The sequence below is a fragment of the Hylobates moloch genome, unplaced genomic scaffold, assembly GCF_009828535.3.
Source record: "Hylobates moloch isolate HMO894 unplaced genomic scaffold, HMol_V3 SCAFFOLD_2, whole genome shotgun sequence".
NCBI classification, from domain to species: domain Eukaryota; kingdom Metazoa; phylum Chordata; class Mammalia; order Primates; family Hylobatidae; genus Hylobates; species Hylobates moloch.
Genome location: NW_026652277.1, coordinates 125,667,189 through 125,683,567, shown reverse-complemented (window position 1 = coordinate 125,683,567; position 16,379 = coordinate 125,667,189). Strand labels below are relative to the sequence as shown.

Below are 16,379 nucleotides of genomic sequence, written 5' to 3'. Positions count from 1 at the left end.
AGAGACAGGGTTTTATGTTGGTCAGGCTAGTCTTGAACTCCTGACCTCAGGTGATCTGCCCACCTCGGCCTCTGAAATTGCTCAGTGCAAGTCTTACTATTTCTTAAATAATAAGACTTAAAAGTCAAAATTACTTTTTGATCTGTGTGCTGCAGAATGAATGTTGTGTTAGCAGGTGTGAAAACATTAATCTCTTTGTACAGCTCCATCGGAGTTCTTGAGTGACCACATGCGTTGTCAATGAGCAGTAATCTTTTGAAAGGAATCATTTTGTTTTTTTTTTGAGCAGGTCTCAACAGTGGGCTTAAAATATTCAGTAATCCATGGTGTCCACACATGTACTGTCATCAAGGATTTGTTGTTCTATTTATAGAGCATGGCAGAATAGATTTAGCATAGATCTTAAGAGCTCTAGGACTTTTGGAATGGCACACCAGCATTGGCTTCAAGTTAAAGTCACCAGCAGCGTTAGCCCCTACCAAGAAAGTCAGCCTGTCTTTTGAAGCTTTGAAGTCAGGCATTTATTTCTCTCCAGCTGTGAAAGTCCTAAATGGCATATTTTTCCAATATAAGGCTATTTCATCTACATTGAACATTTGTTGTTTAGCCACCTTCATTGTAATCTTAGCTAGATCTTCTGGATAACTTGCTGCAGCTTCCAAATCAACACTTGCTACTTCACCTAGCACTTCTGTTGTAGAGATGGTTTCTTTCGGAAAATCTCGTGAACCAACATCTGCTAGCTTCTGCAGCTCCCTTACCTCTCTCAGCCTTCGTTAGGGCCTTGCTTTGGATTAGGCTTTGGCTTAAGGGAATATTGTGGCTAGTTTGATCTTCTATCCAGGCCACTGAAACATTCTTCAAATCAGCAACAAGGCTGTTTCACTTTCTTATTATTTGTGTGTTCACTTTTAAGTTCCTTTAAGCACTGTTGCTCTGAATTCATAACTTGACTGTTTGGCACAAGAGGCCTAGCTTTTGGCTTGTTTTGGCTTTTGACATGCCTTCTTCGCTAAGCTTAGTCATTTCTAGCTTTTGATTCAGAGTGAGAGACGTGTGAGTCTTTTTTTGTTTGAACATTTAGAGGCCTACCGAGACCAGCTTGGTCGGGGAGACCCTAACCCAGCGGCCCTAGAGGAATTAAAGACACACATACGGAAATATAGAGGTGTGAAGTGGGAAATCAAGGGTCTCACAGCCTTCAGAGCTGAGAGCCGGGAACAGAGATTTACGCACATTTTTATTAACAGCAAACCAGTCATTAGCATTGTTTCTGTAGATACTAAATTAACTAAAAATATCCCTTATGGGAAACGAAGGGATGGGCCGAATTAAAGGAATAGGTTGGGCTAGTTAACTGCAGCAGGAGCATGTCCTTAAGTTACAAATCGCTCATGCTATTGTTTGTGGCTTAAGAATGCCTTTAAGCAGTTTTCTGCCCTGGGCGGGCCAGGTGTTCCTTGCCCTCATTCCAGTAAACCCACAACCTTCCAGCACGTACGTTAGGGCCATTATGAACATGTTATAGTGCTGCAGAAATTTTGTTTATGGTCAGTCTTGGGGCCAGTTTATGGCCAGATTTTGGGGGCTTGCTCCCAACAGAAGCCATTTTAGGGTTAGTAATTTGCCCAGTTTGAATCTTTTATGTCTCAGGGAATAGGGAGGCGTGAGGAGTGGGAGAGAGATGGGGGAATGGCCAGTGAGTGGAGCATTTGAAACACACATGTATTAAGTTCTTTTTCTTCTGCAGGTGCAGTTTGTGTGCCAGCCCCCCAATGACAATAGAAATGTCAAAGATCACATATCACTATAACAGATAAAATAATAGTGAAACCATTAGATATATTGTGAGACTTACCAAAATGTGAGAGAGGGACATGAAGTGAGCACATGCTGTTGGAAAAATGGCACTGATAGAATTGCTTGATGCAGGGTTAACACAAATGGCAAAAAACCACGATTATCTGCAAAGTGCAATAAGAAGTTTGCTTGTAATAGGATACTAAGTTATAATAGCAAACTGTGAAAGTGGCATGTGAATGACAGAAGTTTGGGAGATATCACCTTATTTTTGTACTTAGTAGAGGATATTGACTATGTCTCTTCTCTCCCCTTCTTTTGTGGCTTGCTGTTTATCTGTGTGAATTACTATATGATTCTGTAATAAAGCAGTGCCATTAGGACTTTTGAAGTGTGTACTACATTTTCTGCGTAGCAGTTGTCCTTGAGATTGCTGTCTTTCAGTTAGAATCTCCTTCAAGCATTTATCTCTTTTCACAAGTATTGGTATGCCTTGATTGCTGTCTTCGGGTAATTTAAAAAGACATTTCCAGAGGAAGTCAGATAGCCAAGATTATTTAATTAGTAGTTTTAATTTTAGTGCTTTGGTGAAATCCCCCCACCCTATCCCCCCAGTCTTTAGGTATTTTAACATTTTCAAGTTTATAATTTTGTTCTCAGATTTCTGGAAATCTGACTATGATGTGTGGTCACTATTCTGAAAAATGCACAAGAATAATATAAGGCGTTTAGTTTTAACTCAGTTATGTGGTTAAACTATAGACTATTTTATGTATAAAATGTCTTAAATAGTTGACGTTCTATAAGACCAATGAAAAAGTGAAATGATCGTGGGACCTAGAACTTTGAGATTATGTAACTTGCATAAATATAACTATATTAGATAAAGGTGTATATTTTACTAACTATAAGTTCTAAGTGCTTGAGTTGAAGTTCCTGTCTCATGAATATCTCTAGCAGCCTTGGAATGCAGTTATATAGGCTTTGATGTGCAAAGTTTTTTAGAACTTGCTTAGGTTATTTGAGATCATTTCTCTCTCCTTAGTTGCCTATTACAATAAACCAGCTGGGTCATTTCATTTTTTTTTTTCATCAGATTCTCACTCTTTCCTTTAGGAGTTATATCATTGAATTCTCTGGTTCATTATCTAGATAGAATTGAGATTTTGGTCTCAGATGTAAAACCTGTCTTTAAAGCTATTGTATAGCAAGTGGGCAGCATTGTTGTTACCTTAAAGATATGTTAATTTTTATAAAAGCATATAGTTTTTACAGATGAGCATGTAACTTATAATAACTGTGCATAGCCAACTCATGGTCACATGTTTACAGTTTAGTGAAAGCATTCTCTAGATCAAGGGTTTGGCTTTTCCTTCCCCTTGTTAACCATCTGTTTAGCCGGGCGCGGTGGCTCAAGCCTGTAATCCCAGCACTTTGGGAGGCTGAGGCGGGTGGATCACGAGGTCAGGAGATCGAGACCATCCTGGCTAACACGGTGAAACCCCGTCTCTACTAAAAACACAAAAAATTAGCCGGGCGTGTTGGCGGGCGCCTGTATTCCCAGCTACTCAGGAGGCTGAGGCAGGAGAATGGCGTGAACCCAGGAGGTGGAGGTTGCGGTGAGCCGAGATCGCGCCACTGCACTCCAGCCTGGGAGACAGAGAAAGACTCCGTCTCAAAAAAAAAAAAAAGATTTATAATCTGAAGTCCCTGAAATTGTATGCAAAAGTTATGTGTCTTTGTAATGTGCATTTTTCCCAGGGCAAAGGGGTGATAGATTTCCTTAGATTCATAAGAGAATCTATGATCATCCTCCCTGTCACCCCAAAAAAGTTAAGGGATATAATCATGTTTAGGAAACTACACTCATTGAATTTTCAAAAATTCAGTTAGCATCATTCATCTTGTTTAAGCTTGTTAAATGTGAATTATACTAAAATTACACAGCTTTTAAGTTCTTTAACTCTTAGAAGTGGTATTATACTGAAATACTAAGTAACAAAAGATCATTTGCTTCTTAAACTGACTTTAAGTTGCTGACTTATTTTATTAGATTGAATGTTCAACATGGTTCCCATCACACAGCAGTTGAAGAAGTCAGTTTAATGAGTGAGTTAATGTAATCATAACTCGTATGTCCATGTAGGTTGCAAAATCAGAGTGTCTCTGATGTGAGCTATGCTTTATTTGGCAAAATCTGGGAGTATTGTATAGAGGACAGAGCAGTTTGTTTTGCATAATCACAAAGGCAGAAGGGGGCAGAGATGATTATTTTGGGCAGAAGGATCCAATTAGAAGACAATAGTGAAAGAAACAAGCTAAAACTCTGAGTTGGGTGGACAGTTGTACAGGGCATCTAGGACAAAATTTTTTGAGAAACATCTCTCAATTTTGAAAAGAAAATCTTAGCACTATTCCTTATTAACTTGCAACCTATCTAGTAATGCTTTTCATTGGCTCCTGTATTTTTCTATGGCTTTTCATCAAATAGTGTAAGTGAAGTTACAATTAAATAAGGATTAAAGATATCAAGGCACCTGTTTGCATAAATGACTAAATTGATAAATTTAAAAATATTTTCAGGTCATTGAAAACTAATGAATGTGCTTTTTGCTATTTTATAAAGGTATTTCTGCATTGCCTATCTCAGATTGGAGTTTTGTTAAATAGAAACTACATTGCCTCTTAAGTTTTGAGAAGTAGAAGTACGACTAAAATTAGATTTGACCATATGCAAGATCTTTTACCAACTGGTCTCCAAGAATGTCTTCCTTATTATGTTATTGGTCATTTTTGAGCGTGTGTGTTGCTGGGGTGGTTTCTGCCTTATATTCCTTAACTACATTGTATATTTTTCTAAGGAATTGGGAATTTATTTTAATGCTTTTTTTTTTTTTTTTTTTTTGAGACGGAGTCTCACTCTGTCACCCAGGCTGGAGTGCAGAGTGCAGTGGCGCGATCTCGGCTCACTGCAAGCTCCGCCTCCTGGGTTCACGCCATTCTCCTGCCTCAGCCTCTCCGAGTAGCTGGGACTACAGGCGCCCGCCACCACGCCCGGCTAATTTTTTTGTATTTTTAGTAGAGACGGGGTTTCACTGTGGTCTCGATCTCCTGACCTCATGATCCGTCCGCCTCGGCCTCCCAAAGTGCTGGGATTACAAGCGTGAGCCACCGCGCCCGGCCTATTTTAATGCTTTTTAACATCTTCACTGGGAACTGGAATAAAGCTACTCTTGACTCTGTACCTTGAGCCATTGTCAAAGTCAGGGGTTACATTTTAGGTATCTAAAAATTACTCTAACTTTCACATTCCCTGGGTTAGGAAGCTGCTGTTTAGGAGAAATTTTCCTAGTTCTTCTGGCAATTGGCTTAGGAGAAAATTATGATCTTAGCACAGTGCAAATTACCTTACCCGCAGCAATGGAGTTTTACATGTGGTGGTCATTTGTTTCTTTCAGAATGTGGTGCTATTGTTTTGTAGGGAAGCTACCATTATGAATTAAATTTAGTTTTTAAAAAATGTGTATTTATCATTATTAATGTATAAACATGCTCATTGAAGAAATTTTGGAAAATATATGAGAGTATAAGGGGAAAAAAATCCCCTACAATTCTCCCTGCTTTCTTGGAAAATGTAGTTGCCTTTAAAGTTTGATCTGGTTGAACTGGTTAAGCTTGAGAACCATGGGCCAACCAGGAATTAGTGTCAAGATGCAATAGTTAGCATTTTCTGTTAATGCAGCATTTCTTGCTCCTGCCTTTCCCTTTCTCCTGATTTCAGAGAAACTTTCCTTGATTCATGGAATCAGTATCTTCTAAGAAATGAGTTGGTTGGCTAATGGAGTTTGTCTGTATGAGTACTTGTTTTTCAGATGTGGCTTTCTAATTTTGCAACTTTGTTCTTTTGATGCTAGTTTAACTGATGAAGAGTCCCGGAAAAATTGGGAAGAATTTGGAAATCCAGATGGGCCTCAAGGTGTGGTAAATGATGATTTTAAAATATTGGCGATATGGTATATATTATAAAAATGTTAACCAGATTAAAGGAATAATATTATTTTCTTAATAAACTTATACTCACATAGATAATAAATACCTTAATAAACTTATACTTACATAGAGTTTAACATAGATAAATTGAGCTCTCATTAATTTTTGCTTTATTTTTCTTTCTAAAGACTAGTTTGAAAGATATAATTTAAGTTGATCCGGAGAGAAGAGTAATCACTATCATTTCCAATTACTAGTTGATAAAAATTTGGAGGAAAAAATCTATTTTTCTTTACTGACTTCACATTTTCTCATGTGTTCATAGTGTTTATGTAAACTCAGGACATATAAAATAATTTATATATTTTTGTTTTGTTTTGTTTTTGAGACAGAGTCTTGATCTGTCACCCAGGCTGGAGTGCAGTGGCACGATCTCGGCTCACTGCAAGCTCCGCCTCCTGGGTTCACGCCATTCTCCTGCTTCAGCCTCCTGAGTAGCTGGGACTACAGGCGCCCGCCACCTCGCCTGGCTAATTTTTTTGTATTTTTAGTAGAGACGGGGTTTCACTGTGTTAGCCAGGATGGCCTCGATTTCCTGACCTCCTGATCCGCCTGCCTCGACCTCCCAAAGTGCTGGGATTACAGGCGTGAGCCACCGCGCCCGGCCTATATTTTCTTGAGAGAAGGAGTTTGTACTTACAGGGTTTCTTTTTCCTTGAAAAATTTGAAGTTTCAGATATAAACTATATCCCTGAACTTTTGTGAAATGGGGACCTACTAATGAGATAATCTTTCTCAAAGTTTGTTTTTGTGTTGTGGGGGAGAGTTTTGGGATATATTATAGATCCCAAATATATTTAATATATTTATTAAAACTGAAAGTAGAGATTCTTCAGGAACTGATATTTTTTCTATTTCAGCCACAAGTTTTGGAATTGCCCTGCCAGCTTGGATAGTTGACCAGAAAAATTCAATTCTGGTGAGTGCATTTAAATAAGATACATTATGATGTATTAGACAAAATTTTTGTTATGTACAATCTGTCTTGGTAATATAAGAAGAACTGTTACAAAGAAAATACTGGTGTGCCATTCATTCATTGATTCATTCATTCATTCATTCATTCATTTGAGACAGAGTCTTGCTCTATTGCCCAGGCAGGAGAACAGTGGCGTGATCTCGGCTCACTGCAACCTCTGCCTTCCGGGTTCAAGCGATTCTCCTGCCTCAGCTCCCCCCGAGTAGCTGGGATTACAGGTGCCGACCACCATGCCTGGCTAATTTTTGCATTTTTAGTAGAGATGGGGTTTTGCCATGCTGGCCAGGCTGGTCTTGAACTCTCAAAACTCCTGACCTCAAGTTATCTGCCTGCCTCAGCCTCCCACCATGTTGGGATTACAAGCACGAGCACTATGCCTAATTTTAATGTACAGTAAATTAAATTGTATATATTCCATATGGTATTTCAGGAGGAGGTAGGATATCAGACTTCAATCAGTGATAGTACTGCAACCCTAAAATGTCAAGAATTATCTTACTCAGGGATACATTCCTACTTCAACTTTCTTGAAAATAGTTTTCTAAAGGCTGTCTTTGAGGCAATAAAAACAAAATCCTCACAGTCTGTAATTTGTTTTGAAAATGGCTATTAAGTTATTTTCTGGCAGATTAAAATTGATTACCTTGAGGTGTATACAGTTGCTGCATAAGCTTGTTTGTCATGCTTCTGGTTAGTAGGAATAGTCGAGAAGGAATAAGTTACTACCAGATTTAGGATCAAGTAGTAGGAGAAAAATCAGTAGGTAAAAATTGCTAGTCAGCATTATGAAGTGACTCCTTGATATTTAGCTAAAGGAACCTTTGGCTAGGGGCTTCTTATCTCATTTGTTTCCAGGGCACTAACTGCTGAGAGGTTGTGGATATATAAGTACCTGCCTGACTGGAAGAGAAATGTAATTTACAAAACTGTTTTGCTGGTGTTAATCTGTATTGTGTCAGTAAATAACAAATTAAAAGGTAATTTATTATAGTGGATATGAACATAGGCTTTAGAGCTGAACTACTTGAGTTCAAATCCTGGCTGTGCAATTTACTAGCTGTGTCCTAGGACTAGTTATGTAACCGATGTGTACTAAAGGTTTTCTACCTACAAAAGGAAGGTAATAATGGTACCTTCCTCTTGGAGTTTGAGAATAAGGATTAAACAAGATAATACATGAGGAATGCTTTTAATAGTGGCTCCCCCATTGTAAGCCTCAAAATAAATTCATGGATGTTGTTTTAATTTACCTGACGAAGGCCATAATTCTTTTTCTCTTCAATTCTAGGTTTTACTTGTATATGGATTGGCATTTATGGTTATCCTTCCAGTTGTTGTGGTAAGTTCTAGCTTTTTAAGTTACTATTTTTTATGGAAAGGAGATTGACATGTTTTGGAGTCTCCCTGTAACATTTTAAATGTATGTTAGAATATAACCCATTGATCCTTGAATTTAAGAGTCTTGCCACTGAAGCTGAGGTGGGAGGATCACTTGAGCCTAGGTGTTTGAGGTTGCAGTGAGCCATGACCCCACCTCTGCACTCCAGCCTGGGCCACAGAGTGAGACCCCAACTGAAAAAAAAATTATATAACTATACTTTTAAAGGTCTTCTAAAGGTGACGTTACGTAATCATGATGTGTATATCCTCCCAATTCAAAAGTTACCCACAACTGACTGAGCATGGTGGCTCACTCCTGTAATCCTAGCACATTGGGAGGCCGAGGCGGGCAGATCAATTTAGGGCATGAGTTTGAGACCAACATGGTGAAACCCTGTCTCTACTAAAAATACAAAATTAGTCAGACATGCTGGTTTGAACCCAGGAGGCAGAGGTTGCAGTGAGCCGAGATTGTGCCACTACACCCCAGCCTGGGCGACAGAGCGAGACTCTGTCTCAAAGAAAAAGACAAAAATCACGAAAGTTACAACTGAGTTAACACAGATACATATATACATATGTATACATATGTGTGTATATATGTATGTCAGACATCTATGTGTACATATGTATACATATGTGTGTATATACGTATGTCATACATATGTGTATATACGTATGTCATACATATGTGTGTATATACATGTGTCGTGTGTATATATGTATGTCATACATATGTGTGTATATATGTACGACACGTGTATATATAAGACACGTGTATATACGAGACATGTGTATATGTGCATGACACGTGTATGCATGACGTGCATATGTATGCACGACATGTGTATATATGACACATGTATATATGCATGACGTGTGTATATATGTATGACACACGTGTATATATGTATGACGTGCATATGACACGTGTATATATGACACACGTGTATATATGCATGACACATGTGTATGGATGACACGTGTATATGACATACTTGTGTATATATGTGTGACATGCATATATATATTTTAAATACAGGGAAACTCCATTTTATTTTTATTTTTATTTATTTGTTGTTGTTTTTTTTTTTGAGACGGAGTCTCGCTCTGTCGCCCAGGCTGGAGTGCAGTGGTGCAATCTTGGCTCACTGCAAGCTCCGACTCCCGGGTTCACGCCATTCTCCTGCCTCAGCCTCTCTGAGTAGCTGGGACTACAGGCGCCCGCCACCACGCCTGGCTAATTTTTCATATTTTTAGTAGAGACAGGGTTTCACCATGGTCTCGATCTCCTGACCTCGTGATCCGCCTGCCTCGGCCTCCCAAAGTGCTGGGATTACAAGCGGGAGCCATTGCGCCCGGCCTAATTTTATTTTTGTTATTTATGTATTTTTGAGACAAGGTCTTGCTATATAGTAAGGTGGTGCAAACATGGCTCTCTGCAGCCTCTGCCTCCTGGGTTCAAGCAAATCCTCCCACCTCAGCCTCCCAAGTAGCTAAGACCACAAGTGTGTACCACCATGCCCCGCTAAGTTTTTAATTTTTTGGTAGAGATGGGATCTTGCCATGTTGCCCAGGCTGGTCTTAAACTTCTGAGCTCAAACAATTATCCTGCCTCGGCCTCCCAAAGTACTAGGCTTACAGATGTGAACCACCATGCTTGGCTGACACAGATATATTTAAAGTTTAAAATGAAAGTATTCCCGCACTACCACCCTCAACTTCATTTATTTAGGAATCATTGGGAAGTTTGGTGTTTTCTCTTTCAAATCTTTTTCTATGCATTTATGTACACACATTCATTTAAAAAAAAACCTTTAATGAGATTTTAATGTATATATGCATTATTCTATTTTTTTTTTGCTTAATATATTGGGGATGCAACGTATAGAACAGCCTCATTTTTTTAAAACAGCTGTATAATACTATAACACGGAGATACCATACAATTTGATTTTTACCATTTGTTACTTTTGTGACTCGTGTCCTTTCTGATCCTGGAGTTCCTTTTAGTCACATAATGAGCCTAATAATTAAGTTGTTTGTTTTGCCTTCTTTGAAGGATTGTTGCAAGAATCCAGTCATATTAAGTAATATGAATGAAAGTTTCATGTCACTTGTAAAATTATGCCTACATTTGTTTGTCAAGTAATTATTGAAGACATGCTACGTGTCAAGAACCAGCTTGGTGCTTACAGCAGTTGGTAGTTTTATCCCTTTTTGGTCTTTAAGGAATTTCTATCCAAAATGGTAAATGTTTTAATTGTATATATGCAGTGACTTAGGTTAGTGTTTAGGCTTCAGACAGTATAAATATTTGCTAAAGAAATCACTTGAAATATGCAACAAAGAGGTGCTTCTTGTGAGACTCAGGTATTTTTATTGTTTTATGAGTATTTAGAAGATTTGACTATAAACATATTCTGCCTCAAACTTAACATTTATCAGGGTTTTGTTTTGCTGTTGTTTTTTTTTTTGAGACAGAGTCTCCCTCTGTCACCTAGGATAGAGTGCAGTAGTGTGATCATGGCAACTACAGCCCTGACCTCCTGGGCTCTAGCAATCTTCCCACCTCAGCTGCCTGAGCAGCTGGGACTAGAGGCGTGTGCCACCATGCCCAGCTAATGTTTGGATTTTTCTTTTTCTTTTGTAGAGACAGGGTCTCACTATGTTGCCCAGGCTGGTCTCAAACTCCTGGGCTCAAGCAGTCCTCTCACCTCAGCCTCCCGAAGTGCTGGGATTACAGGCATGAGCCACCTCGCCCAGCCTATCATAGTTTTTATACTTTCTTTCTTGTTTAATTTTATTTGTGTTTTAGGGCTCTTGGTGGTATCGCTCAATACGCTATAGTGGAGACCAGATTCTAATACGCACAACACAGATTTATACATACTTTGTTTATAAAACCCGAAATATGGATATGAAACGTAAGTAAACTTTAAGTAACTTTGCTGTTGATCACATTGTTTTGTGACTCACTTATGTGGGGTTGATATATATTCCTTAACTCTATACTGGTGAGATTCCATTGTATAGTTTTATAAATAGTTAATTTATATAATTAAAGCTAGAGAAAAATGCCAGCACCCTTTATCACATTTCTTAATTTATATTTTCATTATTCACATTAACTCATATGTTTCATCAGAAATTTTACCATAAAGCTTATGCGTGCAAATTTTGTAATTCTAGCTAACATTTATTATTTGTTGTATGCCAGACACTGCTAGTTACTGTACATGTCTTGACTCATTTAATTTTTGCTGTGTTCTCGTAAGTAAGTGCTGTTTTACAGTACATCTTATAGATGAGGAAACTGAGGCATGGAAAAGTAACACACTCAAGGATACACAGTAAGTGATATCCAGGATTGAACCCAGGCAGTCTGGTTCTTGAGCCTTAAACCATTATGTTATACTGTATTAATTGTAGTAAAAATAAAAAGTCTTAGGTGTGTTGAAAGAAAACTGCTAGGGTATTTTATTCCCAATTCTTATTTAAAAATTTAAGAAAAAAATACTATTTTCACTTTCTTTGATTCTGTAAAGCAAACTTTGTAGTTTATCCCTGAGAGATAGAGTGTTACCTTTCAGAATGATGGCTCTGCAAAAATCATAGATGCTCCTGCATCCCTCCTTAAAAAAAAAAAAAATAGAAGAATGTAAGTTTTAAATTGTGTCTCCAGGACCAAAATGGACTTTTTTGTATTTTGGATTTGTCAATTTTGCTAATTTTCTTAGTAATGAGAGAGACTTCTCATGGTCATATATGACTGTGTGTGAACAGATTTTACATTTCTGAATGAGTTAATACTACTTTGCCTTATCGAAAATATTACTCTTCCTAAAGCTGGATTGAAATGTTAATACAGAAACTTACTCCCTTATGAAAATGTTTCATGTTTATAATTTTAAGTGTGCTTTTTGCCCTCAATCATCTGTTTCTTTTCTGAGGGTGGTATCCTCACACAGCTTTGTCAGAGAAGCGTTGTTTAGCTGGTGGATTTCTTTACACATTCTAGGTTATTTTAGCTGTTTTAGGAACAGTTGTTATTAAGTAAACATTCGAGGGTAGTAATAGTAATAGCTCACACAGGTACTGTGCTTGCTGTGGGTCAGGCACATATGAAGAAGCTGAGATACACCGATATGAAGAATATTGTCCTAGGTCATTCAGCTAGGAAGTGACAAAATACTAAGGTCTGTGCACTTAACTTCTATACTATCCTGCCTTTTGTGAGTACATTACATGGTTTTATTTTTTCTCTGAGGCAAAGTTTCTCTCGTCTCCCAGGCTAGAGTACAGTGTCGCAATCTCAACTCACCACAACCTCCGCCTCCTGGGTGCAAGCAATTCTCCTGCCTCAGTCTCCCGAGTAGCTGGGATTACAGGCGTGCACCACTATGCCTGGCTAATTTTTGTATTTTTAGTAGAGATGGGGTTTCACCATGTTGGCCAGCTTGGTCTCGAACTGGCTGGTCTCAAATTCCTGATCTCGTGATTTGCCTGCCTCAGCCTCCCAAAGTGCTGGGATTACAGGCGTGAGCCACCACCGGCCTGTGGGTTTTAATCATGTGTATTTCCACAAAATCCTCTCGGGTTCCATAATAAAATTTTTTTGGAAAATTACAGTGCATATTAGGTTTACACAAGGCCTTGAGAAGTCATGTAGTAAAGAAAGCTTTAACTCTTGTTTATATTGTTTTCAGCTTTATTTAACCATAGGGCCCCCTTTTTTCACGTAAGTTATTAATACCACACAGAATACTAATGTTCTATAGAAAGTTTCTGTGGAACTTTCAGTGATTTTAATGCCTCCACTTGCTTTGGTGTGCTTTATTTGATCTATACTTCTGTTCACTTGTGGTGGTTGATACTGTGTACATTTTAAAAAGCGACATGTTACCTTTTTTATGGAAGAAATGAATACTTGTCAGTGGAGTTCAGATAATTTTTAACATTGTGCATGTTTAGAAAAGTGCTTCACTTTCAAGTGAATTAAGTATCTCAGGAGGGGGAGTTAATAAATGAGCATATTTATTTACCTTCATATTTCTTTTGTTTTCTTAGGTCTTATCATGGTTTTGGCTGGAGCTTCTGAATTTGATCCTCAGTATAATAAAGATGCCACAAGCAGACCAACGGATAATATTCTAATACCACAGGTTAGGCTAATTTCCCAAATCCCCCGATGAGCAGTTAAGTATTAAAGTGAATACTTTTTTTAAAAAAGCGTGTTTTTGAATAATTGTTTTATTTATTCTAGCTAATCAGAGAAATTGGCAGCATTAATTTAAAGAAGAATGAGCCTCCACTTACCTGCCCATATAGCCTGAAGGCCAGAGTTCTTTTACTGTCTCATCTTGCTAGAATGAAAATTCCTGAGACCCTTGAAGAAGGTATTTATGATTCTGGTATCTACAGAGTTTTAGTGGGATGAAAGCAGCAGATTTAATTAGACTTAATGGTGTGTATTAGTTTGTTCTTTCATTGCTCTAAAGAAATACCTGAAGCTGGGTAATATATAAACAAAAGAGGTTTGATTGGCTCATTGTTCTGATGGCTGTACAGGAAGCATGGCTGGAGAGGCCTCAGGGAACTTTTATTCGTGGCAGAAGGCAAAGCCAGAGCAGGCAAAGACAGAGCAGGCGTCTTCACATGGCCAGAGCAGGAGAAAGAGAGAGTTGGGGGAGGTGCCACACATTTTTAAACAACCAGGTCTTGTGAGAACTGGATCTCGAGAACAGCACCAAAGGGAGAACTCCGCCCGCTGATCCAGTCACCTCCCACCAGGCCCCACCTCCAGCATTGGGGATTACCATTCAACATGAGATTTGGGTGGGAACACAGACCCAAACCATAGCATGGTGGTGCAATGTGTTTTGTTGCTGTTCTTTTTTGGCCAAATAATTGCTCAAGGACTTTTTAAAAAAGAAATGTATATGCTACATAATTACTTCACAAATGGTTTGAAGATCTAAGTAAGCCGACGTTTTGGCAAGTGTTAAAATTTAGTGTTTCAAGGTGAGAGAATGCTCTGTATAAGAAATATTTAGTTAATTGCAGATCATACAAAAGTTGCTAATGATTTTTTTTAAAGGACTTTGTAAGTTTTTGGAGGGAGCAAAATGGATTTCACAACAACCAACACCTCTCACCTCACCATGTACAAGCTTCCTCCAACAGTGGTTACCAATAATGTCTGTTTTATAGTTATTTAAAGCTTCATAAGTACTTGAAGCCATGTATTCTGCTTCAAAGAAAAGTAGTTGATTGAGGCAACAGTGTTTCCAGGGATGTCATTAATTATCTCTTCTTTCACTGACATTATTTCAATTAAAGTTTTAAAAGACAGTTATTATCTCTAGGAAATAAATGTTCTTTTTGAATGATATCCTACCATCCCCTACCTCCTTTAAGACAGTAATGCAATTAAATGCTTCTGAAAACAAGGCCATGTGATGCTTAGTAATTGGTGATAGGACAGGATGCTTATGGTGGAATAAAGGAGCACTATTTAGGCAGTGTCATTGGAGCTGCTTTGAAATACTGAATTAACTAGTAATTCTGTTGCTAATGTTCTGTACAGATACATAAGCATCTCCATTTTTACTTATCTGTAAGAAGCAGGAAACAAATCATTGTGGAGTACCAAATCCATAGGTTAATGTGGTCTTAATAGTTAACTATTATATGCAGTATAAATGAAAGAGTCTTTCTCTTTCTGTAAGTTGCCCTCTTCTTCTCTTCTACGTCTCTTATCTCTCCCCCTGTATTTAGTTGACATATTTATTTTGACATATTTAGTTGATCTGCCCGCCTCAGCCTCCCAAAGTGCTGGGATTATAGGCGTGAGCCACCACGCCCGGCTGGGAGTTGGTTTATTAAGCCTAACATTATGATATTAAAAATTTGTCTTTGAAACATCTAATCTGAGCTAGGGTTTTATGGCTGATTTTTGACATAGTGATACTAAGGAGAAACTCTTCCATTCAATCTGTAAAATTCTGAGATCATGTGAAATATTTGTGGCATAACTTTAATATTAGTTTTGGGCCACAGTGATAAAGATGCTTTAACTGTAAAATTAAAATGATCTGTTTCAGGTTTTTTATTGTTTTGCAGATCAGCAATTCATGCTAAAAAAGTGTCCTGCCCTACTTCAAGAAATGGTTAATGTAATCTGCCAACTAATAGTAATGGCCCGGAACCGTGAAGGTGAGGAGGAAATATAGTTAATTATGTTATACTTTTTCTTGCAAGCATATGCAGATTATACTTCATATTTTAGGATTTATGGGTGCTCAGACTTCTGTCTGCCAGTTCAGTGAGCTTCTTTAGTTTTACTCATGTCTTTTCATATTTCTTTCCTATATTTTCTATTATTTAAAGTCTATATCACAGCTCACTGTGGGTTTTTTTTTGTTGTTGTCTTTGTTTTTGTTTTTTTCTTTTTTGAGATGGAGTCTTGCTTTGTCACCCAGGCTGGAGCACAGTGACAAAATCTTGGCTCTCTGCAACCTCTGCCTCCTGGGTTCAAGCGATTCTCCTGCCTCAGCTTCCTGAGTAGCTGGGATTACAGGCGCGTACCACCACACCTGGCTAATTTTTGTATTTTTGGTAGAGACGGGGTTTTACCATGTTGGCCAGGATGGTCTCCATCTCCTGACCTCGTGATCCACGTGCCCCAGCCTCCCAAAGCGCTGGTCACTGTGTTTTTGATTTTAATTCTTGTTTTTTGTTTTTGGAGACAGAGTCTCACTCTGTCACCCAGGCTGGAGTGCAGTGGTGCGATCTTGGCTCACTGCAGCCTCCACCTCCCAGTGTCAAGTGATTCTCCTGCCTCAGCCTCCTAAGTAGCTGGCATTACAGGTGCATGCCACCACGCCCGGCTAATTTTTGTATTTTTAGTAGAGACGGGGTTTCATCAGGTTGGTCAGGCTGGTCTCGAACTCCTGACTTTGTGATCCACCCGCCTCAGCCTCCCAAAGTGCTGGGATTACAGGCGTGATAATTTATTTTATTGTTCAATTGTTTGCAAAGATTTAAAATTTCTTTTTCTTTGAATAATTTTTGAGTTAGGTCATTATTTTTTCTAACAGTGAATTTGAAATAATTCTTTAACTGATATAATAGTGATTCATATGTCATGTAATTTTTATTAATTAAT

The 16,379-nt window shown here is 38.3% G+C and overlaps 1 protein-coding gene across 1 annotated transcript in view; it reads left to right on the top strand.

Annotated features, from left to right (window-relative positions):
- SEC63 (SEC63 homolog, protein translocation regulator) overlaps positions 1-16,379 on the top strand; it is an 84,769-nt gene that overhangs the window by 34,958 nt on the left and 33,432 nt on the right. Inside the window, exons 5-11 of the mRNA XM_032156039.2 lie at positions 5,715-5,776; positions 6,711-6,769; positions 8,118-8,168; positions 11,028-11,136; positions 13,280-13,374; positions 13,476-13,608; positions 15,335-15,427. Coding sequence (XP_032011930.1) covers positions 5,715-5,776; positions 6,711-6,769; positions 8,118-8,168; positions 11,028-11,136; positions 13,280-13,374; positions 13,476-13,608; positions 15,335-15,427 — 602 coding nt within the window. The remainder of the gene's footprint in view (positions 1-5,714; positions 5,777-6,710; positions 6,770-8,117; positions 8,169-11,027; positions 11,137-13,279; positions 13,375-13,475; positions 13,609-15,334; positions 15,428-16,379) is intronic.